At 44.3% G+C, this 13071-nt stretch overlaps 1 protein-coding gene across 4 annotated transcripts in view; it reads left to right on the top strand.

Annotated features, from left to right (window-relative positions):
• LOC139055320 (solute carrier family 22 member 7-like) overlaps positions 1–7814 on the top strand; it is a 41789-nt gene extending 33975 nt beyond the window's left edge. For all 4 annotated transcript variants that reach the window (XM_070532758.1, XM_070532759.1, XM_070532760.1 and 1 more), the window contains exon 3: positions 6205–7814. In XM_070532758.1, coding sequence (XP_070388859.1) covers positions 6205–7737 — 1533 coding nt within the window. In that variant the 3' untranslated portion in view covers positions 7738–7814. The remainder of the gene's footprint in view (positions 1–6204) is intronic.
• Positions 7815–13071: the final 5257 nt, after the last annotated feature.

The following is a 13071-nucleotide window of genomic DNA, read 5'->3' as shown; positions in this document are numbered from 1 at the left end:
ATTTATTGATTTCTTGATTTATTGGGTCACTTCCATGGTTTACTATTTTCCATCAGAAATGCGAAACTATAACAGCAAACTTGTACACGTGACCTCCAATCACCGAGGCACTTATATCAGCAACAATGTTTGAGACCGGGCAGGTTTGAGTTCTATGTTGCTGCAAATGATAGCGCGCGCCTGTCTTCCTGGTGTCGCCTCGGTTGCTCCACTGTCATACAAGGTTCTATTTGAGAATTTCGTAAGCGCATGGTTTCTTGTTCTCATCAAAAAGTGTCAAATTGGCCGCGCGAGCACGCACGGCATTACACACATCTAAGTCACATCGTTGTGTAAGACGCACCAACAAGCATTTTTGGAAAAAAGCCGGCAAATCCCTTGCCCTGTAGAAATAGATGTTATGCGAAGCAGTACGTGTACGTAAACCTACCAACTTAGAGGTACACTAAGGGAAAATATAAAGTTTAGTTAAATCGACAGAATATTTGTCTAGAAGTATACCATCGTATTCCGCATGCCAATGCATCAACTTTTCTGCCTGAGAAATTGCCGTCGAAGGTCCCGATGCTGCTTCTCAATTTGAATCGCCCATGCCAACGCGGATGACTTGATGTCATCTCAACGTGACCACCTTCTACGCCTTTGTCTTTTGTAGACCCCATTTAGATTTATATACGAAGCGTAATACTTGGCGGGTGTAGGTGTTAAGCTTGCGCGAGTCACTGGGTGGCTCTTCTTGGGTTCAGGTTACCATGTACGGTCACTTGAGCATCCGCTGCCAAAGCCGGCAGTGTGGCCAATGGCCACACGTTGCCGCTTCGGTTGTAAAGAGAGAAAAGCAATGTCGTTCATCGTGACGGATTGCGGCCGCTCTCTGTGAATCAGAGGTGCTGACGCCACGCCTAAAAGGTACCGTAGTTGGCAACAGATGGCACCACTCGAATGTTTTATTTTCTCCATTTTCTCGCTTACAAAAGCTGTTTCAATTACGAATGAAGAATGAAGAAATCTAGTTCAACTTAATCTTTGCCTTTAGTGTCCCTTTAACGAAACTACCATGAGGGCACCAAGACGTAGGCGGCTCTTTCATGGCCTACATGACAAACATATTTATGTCATGACTGATCAGTTATGTTCGTCATGCACTCTTGTCATACTTTGGCAATATTGGTCTATACAAATTTAGCGAAACGACAATGAGAGCACCAAGACGCAGGTGGCAAGATGGATACTCTCAAAGTGGCAAATGGTCGTCAAGAAAGGTTTCGCATTTGAAAAACACGACTTGTACATAGTCCGAGAATTATGGTAGTCACGGATAACTTTTTTGGCATTGAAAGGAAAGCTTCCAAGCAAAACCATGCACAAGACCGGTCCTGAAAATAGTACAAAATGCTCATCCGCGTTTGTTTGCACAAGGGAAGTGAAGACAAACATCTTATTCACGCCAATAAAAGACAGAACACCTACCCAAAAGTTTATGTTTGGCTTATTTTTTTCCTCTTCTCTTCAGCATTAGGGCTAATGCGAAACAGTCGCATGTAGAAGGTACGCTGATTCAGTATCTGATCGCAAGAAACCAAATACACAGTCGAGATAGGGCCGCCTGCTTGATGCACTAAAGCACGCGGATGCACTTTGCCTTGCCTTCATTGTCACATAGATTTGTCCGCGAATATAAGAAACATAAGCGCAGCGGTGGCGTAGAGGTAGACCATCTGCCTCACGTGCAAGAGGACCGTGGCTCGAATCCCGGCGCCGCGTAATTTCCCGCCGGATTACAAAAAATCTGCGAGTTGATAAAATTGCATAAACTGGCCTGGAGTGCGGTCTGGCCCCGGTGACGAGAACCGGTAACGCACTCCCTCACCACAGCAGGATTCGCCACCCTGGTGCAACACTTTGCCACCACCTCCTATATTATTACAACAAGCAAACCCCAGCCCTCAGTCCCAGTAGATTCCAAGCAACTAACCACGGCGGCGGTGCGACCTGTGACGCAGCAGAGGGTGCTGAGAATCTCTGGGTTGGGACAGGCTGCCATTGGAATCTGAACCTGGCAACGTTTAACGCTAGAACATTATCTAGTGAGGCGCACTTAGCAGTGCTATTGCAGGAATTAGAAGGCCGTAAATGGGATATAATAGGGTTCAGTGAAGTTAGGAGGAGAAATGAACCGTATACAGTGATAAAAAGTGGGCACGTCCTGTGCTACCGTGGCTTAGCGAAGAGACGAGAGCTAGAAGTCGGATGCCTGATTAGCAAGGATATAGCTGGTAACATACAGGAATTATACAGCATGAATGAGAGGGCAGCAGGTCTTGTTGTGAAACTTACTAAGAGGTACAAATTCAAGGTCGCACAGGTCTACGCCTCTACATCCACTCACGATGACCAGGAAGTCGAAAGCTTTTATGAAGACGTGGAATTGGCGATGGGTAAAGTCAAAACAATATTCACTATACTGATGGGCAACTTCAATGCCTGAGTAGGCAAGAAGCAGGCTGAAGATAAGTCAGTTGGGAAATATGGCATACGTTCTAGGAATAGCAGGGGAAATTTATTAGTAGAGTTTGCAGAACATAATAATATGCGGATAATGAATACCTTCTTCCGCAAGCGGGATAGCCCAAAGAAGACGGGAAGCAGCCCGAATGGCGAGACTGGAAATGATATGTACCTCATACTCCGCGCAAACCCTTGCATCATACAAGATGTGGACGTGCCCGGCAAGGTCCGCTGTAGTGACCATAGGATGGCAAGAACTCAAATTAGCCCAAACCTGAGGAGGGAACGGAAGAAACTGGTACATAAGAAGCCGATCAATGAGTTAGCGGTAAGAGACAAAATAGAGAAATTCCCGATCAAGCTACAAGACAGGTATTCGGCTTGAACTCAGGAAGAGGACCTTAGCGTTGAAGCAATGAATGACACTCTTATGGGCATCATTACGGAGTGTGCAGTAGGAGTCGGTAGTAACTTCGTTAGACAGGATACAAGTAAGCTATCGCAGGAGACGAAACATCTGATTAAGAAACGCCAGTGTATGAAAGTACCTAACCCTACATTGAGAATAGAACTGGCATAACTTTCTAAGTTAATCAACAAGCGTAGGATACCTAACGTAAGGAAGCGTAATATGTATAGAATTGAACATGCTCTCAGGAACAGAGGAAGCCTAAAAGCAGTGAGGAAGAAACTAGGAATACGCAAGAATCAGATGTATGCGTTAAGATACAAAGCCGGCAATATAATTACTAATATGGATGAGATGGTTCAAGTGGCTCAGCAGTTCTATAGAGATTTATACAGGACCAGTGATACCTATGACGCTAATGGACGAGAGAATAGTCTAGAGGAATTTGAGATCCTACAAGTAACGCCGGAAGATATAAAGAAAGCCTTGGGAGCTATGCAAAGGGCGAAGGCAGCTGGGGAGGATAAGGTAACAGCAGATTTGCTTGAGGATTGTGGGCAGATCCTTCTGGGAAAAATGGCCACCCTGTATATGCAATGCCTCATGACCTCGAGCGAACCGGAATCTTGGAAGAACGCCAACATATACATAATCCATCACAATGGGGACGTCAAAGACTTGAAAAATTATACACCGATCAGCTTACTGTCCGTTTCCAAGCTAATCGCAAATAGAATCAGGAACACCTTAAACTTCAGTCAACCAAAGGACCAGGCAGGATTTCGTAAAGGCTACTCAACAATTGACCATATTCAAACTATGAATCAGGGGATAGAGAAATGTACGGAATATAACCAACCCTTATACATAGCTTTCATTGATTACGTGAAAGCGTTTGATTCAGTCGAAACATCAGCAGTCATGCAGGTATTACGGAATCAGGGTGTAGACGAGCCGTATGTAAAGATACTGAAAGATATATATAGCGGCTCTACAGCCACCGTAGTTCTCCATAAAGAAAGCAACAAAATCCCAATAAAGAAGGGCGTCAGGCAGGGAGATACGATCTCTCCAATGCTATTCACAGCGTGTTTACAGGGGGTATTCAGAGACCTATATTGGGAAGAATGGGGGATAAGAATTAATGGAGAATACCTTAGTAACTTGCGCTTCGCTCATGATATTGCCTTGCTTATTAACTCAGGCGACCGATTGCAATCCATGCTCACTGACCTGGAGAAGCAAAGGAGAAGGCTGTGTCTAAAATTAATCGGCAGAAAACTAAAGTAATGTTGAATAGTCTCGGAAGAGAACAGCAGTTTACGATAGGTAATGAGGCACTGGAAGTGATAAGGCAATACATCTACTTAGGGCAGGTAGTAACCGCAGATCCGGATCATGAGACTGAAATAATCAGAATAATAAGAATGGGCGGGGGCGCGTTTGGCCGGCATTCTCAGTGTAACAGTGTTCTCAATGTAAAGAAAAATATATAACTGTGTCTTACCATACTCAACTATGGGGCAAAACCTGGAGGCTTAATAAAATGGATCTACTTAACTTGATGACGACGCAACAAGCTGCGGAAAGAATAATGATGGCTGTAAAATTAAGGTATAAGAGAAGAGCAGAGTACATGAGGGAACAAATACGAGGTAATGACATGTTAGTTGAAATCAAGAAAAAGAAATGGGCATGGGCAGGACATGTACTGAGGAGGGAAGACAACCCAGGGTGATTAGGGGTTACGGACTGGATTCCAAGGGAAGGGAAGCGTAGCAGGGGGTGGTAGAAAGTTAGATGGGCGGATGAGATTAACAAACTTGCAGGGACAACATGGCCACAAACAGCACATGACTGGGGTAGTTGGAGAAGTATGGGAGAGGCATTTGCCCGGCAGTGGGCGTAGCCACGCTGATGATGATGATGATGATGATGATGATGATGATGATATTGATGTTGATTATGATAAAAAATTTTACCTGTCCATAAGACCCTCTGGTAGGCGTTCATCTAGAGCCGAGCGTTTCCCGTTTTGTATCATGCTGCATGCCTTCGAACGCTACCGCTGATCAGGCGGTAGCGTTCGCTTATAATGTTTAAGGGACCCATAAATGGGCGCATGTCTTTTACTTTTCTGAACAGTCTCATTTCTGTCGCAGCGCAAGCGCCAACTAGCGTCAGCAGATTTTATAGGAAGCAAACACTCAGATATAGCTTTAGCTTGTGTGAATGCCTGTTTGCCTTCACAGAATACCGTACTGACAAATGTACACTGCAGAAAAAAAGTTGTAGCGACATCATGCAACGTTTTGTCCAGCTTCAACCCATTTAATCGTTCTTCGGTGTACCGTTCTTATCATTATATTCATTCTCGACGACGGAGAAAAACAGGAACTGCTAGCTGACATTTACACTACTACTGGCGTGTTAGACAAACATGTAAGCATAGCACACGGTAGGTCACTGCACTAAAAGCCCCGTGTCCACTCTGATTAAACACCTCCCCATAAGGTGGTAGCCCCCGTGCGGCTACCCGTGTCTGCCTTTACAGTAATCCAAAGAACACTGAGTGCCCGAGAAGGATGTAGGATTAACAGTGTCGAAGCCAGGGATACCGCTGCTGCCAACGTTTCGTCTTCGTCAGTGTCGGTGGCTGATGGACGCGTATGGCTGAATTTTCGTCCAGCCTGGTTCTTGTAGCCAGACCATCAGAAGTATTCATTTAATGCACATAGAATGCTGGTGCCCGTGATTTCCGTGTGTGTGTCCTCTAGTATACATGATAATTTTTGTATATACACATCTCGTGCACATCACTTCAAAATTGTGTAAAGTGTTCTATCACATCATCATTCTACATAACCATTGTGTACACTGTATATATTGAAAATCATTTTGTACATGTGGCATTTAGTTTATGTGTAACTGTGCCTTTCCGTGGGTATATGTGTTTACATGTTGGTGCGTGAGGACTTGGACATTACTTACGTTGAAAACGGGCTGTGTTTCGTTTCTTACATGTTATCATCCCGGTGGAATTGTGCCGCGATTATGACTCAGTGTTCGTATCGTCTCTTGTCGAACTAAAATTTTTCTTAACACAGTGCTCTTGACAAAACGATTCGTTTCGGCGACATTCCTTGTTCGACCACTTTTGACCTTTCAGATGACTCTGTACTCCATAAAAACCCTGCATGCCGTGCTACGAGCGCTCAATGCCAGAAAGCGTTTCCATCTATAATATAGTATTCCAACACCACCACCCGCTTTCTCGCACATGGCAGGATCTTGCCAACGCCGAGCGACGCGTGGTTCCATGCGAGCGGTGGCAGTATGACGAGGCGAACGGAAGCATCGTGGGCCAGTGGGATCTGGTGTGCCACCACCGCTGGTTGCTGCCCTTGTCCTCGGTGCTTTATTTGGTAGGCGCCCTGCTGGGCCTGCCACTCGTTGGCCTGGCGGCTGATTGCCTGGGCCGCAAGCCTGTTGTTATCTGCTGTGTGGGGGCGCTTCTGTTCGCCGGCACAAGTTGTGGCGTGGCGCGTTCCTTCGACAGCTTCGTCCTATCGCGCCTGGTCGTGGCCCTGACTTCGGGTGGCACCCAGCTTTTGCTGTTCGTGTTGCTCTACGAGGCGTGCGATAACGGGCACCGCTTGACTTTCAGCCTGCTCTGCTGGGGCACCGCGTCGGCGCTCCTCCCTCTAGTCCTCCAGTTGATCAGCGTTATGGACGAGCGCTGGGAGAAGACTCAGGTGGCGCTCATGGTGCCCACGTGCCTGCTCGTCTTGGTCTGCTTCCTGCTTGAGGAGTCGCCCGCCTGGCTGCTGGCGTCGTACCAGCCGCGCCTGGCTGAAGAGGCGGCGCTAGCCATGGCGGTTGTGAACGGCGTGCCGCCGACTAGGGTCAAGCTAGCCTTCGCGGCCCTGCTCATGCAAGCCGACGCCCAGCATCAGTCGGCACGTGAAAGCGCATTCTTGTTCACGCAAGCGGCTGTTTTGCGGAAGACGGTGTTTCGCTGCCACCATCTGCCGGAACTCTGTTCGTCGTTCACGGTCATGCTTGCCTTCTACAGTGCCAACCTCGGGCCAGCTGAGACCGCACCACACTCATTCTTGGGCAGCGTCGCTGTTGCCTTCCTCGTGAGTGCCATGTACGCTGCCGTCTACTGGAGTACAGCACGATTCGGCCCAAGACTCACTTTTGCGGCGGTTACCTGGCTCCTGGCGCTCCAGTCAATCGTCCAGGCGAGCAAAGTCGGCCAGATGACGGCCGTTGTGGGCTTCACTGTAGCAGCCACCGCCATGGGTGCCACTTACGTTTACTCGATCGAAACATTCCCGAGCGAGGCACGCTGTGTGGGCATGGGTGCCTGCTACTCTGTGGGCTGCATCGGTGCCGCTGTCGCGGTAATTGCCGACCCTCCGAGGCAGATTCTTCACGCCATCGCAGCCGTGCTCGCGTTTCTCAGCCTCACCGGCCTGCACCTGCAGCCCTATGTAGTTGGTGTCAAGAAGCATGAGAACCACTCTAGCGCGGCCGAGCGCAAAAAGGCCATGCAAGAGTCGCTGGTTCCCATCAGGGCTGCTGTGACTAATTCGATGGCCAGGCACGCATCCAGGTCGTCGTCCATTAGTTTCAGGAGAGGTTCCAGAGCACGGGCTCCCACTGACACCAGCTCCGCGCTCGATCCGCGGCACGACGAAGCCGTCCACATGGACTTGGTCTGCGCTGACCTGCATGGCCACCAAGCGCAGACTGGACACGCGAACACTTGCCCGTCGCACGGAGGTATTGACACGCACGCACGTGATTTATGAAGACGTAGCGGATGTTTTATTTCTTCTCAGTCTTATCTAGTGACGTATCGTTTGACACAATACAAAGTTATTTCTCGCGTGCTGTTCTTGCTTTCTAGACTTCGTTCCACGTTAGAGTTGCATATTTCATTGGCTGCTGTATGTGTTTTTATTCGTGATGCCCTTCTCCAGCACAGAATATAGAGGTTCAGAAAACCACTATGCTCAACACACCAATGTAGTTGCACTTGCGCACGTGGTGCTCATACTCGTAGGGGCACATGTTGGCAATGTTATGTTGGTTTGGCTTCTTTAAACCGCTTCGCTGAGGATTTTTTAAACAAAGCATTGAAAATTGGATTCAAAGAGTGGGTATCTTATAATTCTACCTTCTGTTTATAAATAACCCTGCCTCCTACACATTTGCCTGAAAAAGGAACGGCATTATTGTCATATATAGACTTGAATATTAAGAGGAAGCTTTAGCTCAGGTGCTCCTTTGTAAATATATGTAAAAGGAGAATTCTTTTTTCTCCGCGCCAACTGCACCAAATTTGACGATGTTTGTTGCATTTAGAAGAAAAGCTTAAATTTTAATGACTGTTTGTCTGAAGTTTTTGATTTTAATTGTCAATTTTAATTAAGAATTAGCAAAAATGGAAAATTTTGACAGAACGAAAACAAGTTTACAACTCTCTGACTCGGCAAGAAAAATTGATATCACAATTCTGTGAATTGCATAATAGTAAATCTAAAGTGGACAAAATTTATATGTTACACATGAGTCTAAAGAAATTCAGTAATATGGAAATACAGCTTTTGCAGAACCCTTGTACAGAACGTAACAAATTCACATAAGGTAAAATTGACACATGAAATTTGTTCGCTTTGAATAATCTAAGGGATGCCGTTTCCAGAGCCGCGATATCTCTTCTTTATGCGTAGCTATTTTTTTAATTCGATATGTCTATTAATATCTTAGGTGAGTTTGTTACGCTTGTACAAGGGTTCCGCAAAAGCTGTATTTCCATATTACTCATTTTTTAAAAAAAATTCATGTGTAACATATCAATTTTGTCTACTTCAGTTTTACTATCTTTTGCAGTTCGCAGAATTCCGATGTCAATTTTTCTTGCTGAGTTAGCGAGTTGTAATCTTGATAGTGTTGCTTCCTGAAAATTTTCAGTTTTTCCATTTTAAATAAAAACATTTACGATATAAATAAAAAATTTGAAACCAGCAGTCACTAGAATTTAGGTTTTTCTTTTATATGCAAAGAACCTCGTCAAATTTCGTGCAATGGTCACCAAGAAAAACGAATTCTTCTTTTATTTACATGGGAGCACGTGAGCTTCCTCTTAAGGTCTCGCATATGCAGAGTTTCTTCATACACGACAGCTCGTCAGGTCAACAGAAGTAAGCCATGCAACTTTAAAGAGCATTATCGATAGCGGAAAGTAAAACTTGCGTCTGAATGTTTCGATACTACATGTAAAGGTATTTGGAATTCTGCGCGCGCTCGCGTGAAGACAGGAACGCTTTCAGAGTGGCCAGATTGTATCGACAGTGTCGAAGTGATTTAAATCACTGTTGAACAAAACAGCTATCTTTGCCGCTGGTGGAACCACACGTTTGGAGGAATGTAAACATACATATGCATCCCTTGGCGACAGCGCTCTGTCTAAACACGTGTATTTTGTTTCATTGAGAGAAACTGATTTACTCGGTCATCTGAGAGGCTAATTTTATAGCCAGCAGATCGCAAGAAAGACAAGTTGGTCATAGTGGAGTACTAGACTCGTTCTGATAGACTACAAATAACCACTGCACAAAGACAAAGGGACAAGTATTCCGGCGTTTTGTCACTATGTTGTTCGGGCACTTACGCTTGTGTTATAAGAAAATGGAATGATTTTGGTCATTTCTTCTAATATTGTAGTTCTATGAAGTATTTTCTGGGCGCGAATCTTGGACGCTTTTCAATTTTCAGAAGCAGTAGCTAGCCCCAACAATACAGGCGCTGTGGCTAGTGTCACAGATCTTTCGTGAGTGGACGGTGGATTCAGGGTGTCGAAACGAGCCCGAACCGAAAACCGAACCCGAACCGGAGTTCTAGTCGCACCTGAACCTGAACCCGAACAAATATTCTTAGAACGTGCCTGAACCCGAACCGAGCATGAACTGTAAAAAATAATAATGACTACCGGTTCAACACAAAACGGCTTGAGCATACAGGCTGCAACGGATGCTTTTCGGTAACCTATTCTTCCACATTATTACTTTTTAATTGGTGCACTCCACCAGAGCATCGTTAGGACTCACAATTCCTTTATGTGCGAGAATAGTGATAAATGATAGGTAAGGGCTGGTATAAAATAGGTATGATATGTATGCGGCCACCTCGGCAGAGTAGCTTGCAATCGGCCACGCCCAGGAGCGTAGCCAGAAGGGAGAGGGGGGTAAAGGGGCTGCAGCACCTTCCCCGAAATTTTTTCGTGCTGTCATGCACCGCCAATCGAAAGAACCCAGGCGCCCGAAGTCATTCTTGATTTTGTCTAGAATGTCTTTTTGATGCTTGAAAAGACACTTTGCCGTGAACATTGTGAACTCGGGCTGGATTTCGTGGCAACGCCCATGCACCTGGAGTCACATAACGCAACGAGCTCCATCCTAGCACAAAGTTTCAAGGGCGTTTTGACGGCGAGCGGTCTCGTCGCGGCATCTCGCGGAGGCCGCGGAATCTACGGAGCACATGGATTTAAATTCCGAAACATTATGCGTAAAAGGTTCTCACAAACTTTATGCGTAAAAAGTTCTCACAAGCTTTAAATGCGAAAAGTTCATTGGCGTTTCAAAAGCCGTTCTTTAAATTTTCCATTCTGGTACTTTGTGGGTTTAATGTTCTGATAAATATTTGACGCCAAAGGTGGATGAAATTTTCTAATGTCGTACATCGTACCATGCAAAGAGACGAGCCAAAAAAGCACACTATCACACAAGTTGACAAAGCACACAGCGAGGTCCGATGGGACGAAGCGTTGTGATGGTTCATTTCTGCCGTGATGTTATTGAAAAGAATATGAATATTGTTTTACCTGCGCCGAAGCCTACATGTGACGAGGCTAAAGCCAGCAAAGTTTATTTATTTATTTATTTATTTATTTATTTATTTATTTATTTATTTATTTATTTATTTATTTATTTATTTATAAATAGTGCAGCCCACAAGGGCTATTGCAGGAGTGGATGAATACAGAATGTGGAAAACACATATCACCATACAAAAGCATATGTGAGTAACATGGCTAAGCGGAGCACTCAGCAGCGTTCTCAAATTCTCTATGTGGTAAACAACGGATGGAACCAGGCAGGTCAATCGCAATTGTCCAAGGAAAAAAACTACTTAAATGTGTTGGTGCGAGCAAAAAAGACAGATAAGTTTAAGTTTTTGCTGTTTCTCGTGATTAGGGGCTTTGCATGGGTCAGGTATGTGGTAGGTGAAGCATAATGTGGAGACTAAAATAGAGAGTGTAGAAGTTTCAGAGAATTAATGTGACTGAATGAATCGGGGTTAAACCGGGAATGAGAATGAATCGGGGTTAAACCAAGCATATGCAGATGAGATAAAGGTGCAATCATTGTGTCATAACGGCGGTATATAAAACGAGCTGCCTTTTTCTGAACAGATTCAATTTTGTGGATGTTCGAAATTTTGTAAGGGTTCCATATGGTAGCCGCATATTCAAGAATAGGTCTTACAATTGTTTGGTATGTAATGAGTTTAGTTTCATTGGGGGGGAGCACGTAGGGTTCTGGTTAGCTAACCAAGTTTTTTTAAACCTTTGTTGCAAGTTGTTAGAATGTGTTAGAAATGTTAGAAAGGTGGCCTAAATACTTATATTCATATGCGCGCTGTAGGAAAGTGGATTTATAGAAGTAATTGAAATATGAGCAATTAGCATGCTTGTGAAAGGACGTGGCTACTGTTTCTTTAAAGTAAATTTTCATTTGCCCGAGTTCGCACCATTCACAAAAGCTCATAAAAGATTGAATCAGAGTGTTATGATCGTTAGGTGTAGAAATAACATTGTTGAGAACGCAGTCGTCAGCGTAAAGCCGAATTTTTACTGAAACAGAGTTTCGAATGTCGTTAATGGAAAGTAAAAAAAAGCAATGGCCCTAAAATAGAATCTTAGGGTACTCCGGAAGATACTGATGCGTCAGGAGAGTTGAGTGAGCTAAAGGAAACATACTGTGAACGATTATAAAGAAAACTACGGATCCAGTCAACGACAAGACGGTTATTAAGGATAAGGCTTCGTTTATGTAATAGTTTAGGATGTGGTACAGTATCAAATGCTTTGGAGAAATCAATGAAGAGCGCATATACTTGGTGACCTAAATCAAGAGCAATACTGATGTCATATGTAAATTCAGTTAATTGAGTCACTGTGCTATAACCACTACGATATCCATGCTGAGCGCTGCATAAAATGTTATTGGACTCGACAAAAGTGATAATGTGTTTATAAATTATGTGTTCAACGAGTTTGCATGCATGAGAAGTTAAAGAAATGGGTCTATAATTTAGAAGATATTGTTTCTGCCCAGATTTGAACAATTGAATGACTCTAGCCCGTTTCCATGAACAAGTAACCATAGAAGTAGACACTGATTTCTCAAACATTAATGTGAGGTATTGACGCGTCCAAAGCGCATAACGATGAAGGAGCACATTGTTGACATTATCTGGACGGCAGCCTTTTTTGGTGTCAAGGTTTCAAATAAGGTTCAGGACTCGTTGCTTAGATATTATAACATTATTAATTGCACAGGACATGTTAGTTGTCGTACAGCAGGGAGGAATTACGCCACGTGCTGTCTAAATACAGACATAAGATATTCATTGAATGCTTTAGCAATAGCTCCACGATCACTTATTTCGAAATCATCTAACAGAAATGTCTGGGTGGTGTTTTTCATAGGCGAAATCGAGCTCCAAAATTTTCGTGGGTTATTTTTAATTAAAATAGGTAGATTGAAGTGATAATAAAAGTTCTTAGCTGCATTAATTTTTTGACGGAGTTCGTCCTTCATAAAGCGAAACTGGTCATTTGTTTCGGCGTTGGTGTGGTGCCTCCGACGTGCTCTGGCTAGTTGACGCTTCAAATGCAGTATCCTTGGATGATCTTCCTTGTCATCCAAATCCTTCCTTGGATAACCTTCCTTGTCATCCAAGGAAAGTCAAGATTTTTCTTTTTTTTTGTTTTTAATTGCACATCGCGCTCTATTCAAGTATGAGCAATGTTTTCGAAATGGGGTACTACAGTATTGATATCACTCGTAGTGCATAAC

Source organism: Dermacentor albipictus, chromosome 2, assembly GCF_038994185.2.
Source record: "Dermacentor albipictus isolate Rhodes 1998 colony chromosome 2, USDA_Dalb.pri_finalv2, whole genome shotgun sequence".
Taxonomy (NCBI): domain Eukaryota; kingdom Metazoa; phylum Arthropoda; class Arachnida; order Ixodida; family Ixodidae; genus Dermacentor; species Dermacentor albipictus.
The sequence above is the reverse complement of the archived record's forward strand: the minus strand, read 5'-3'. Positions and strand labels throughout refer to the sequence as shown.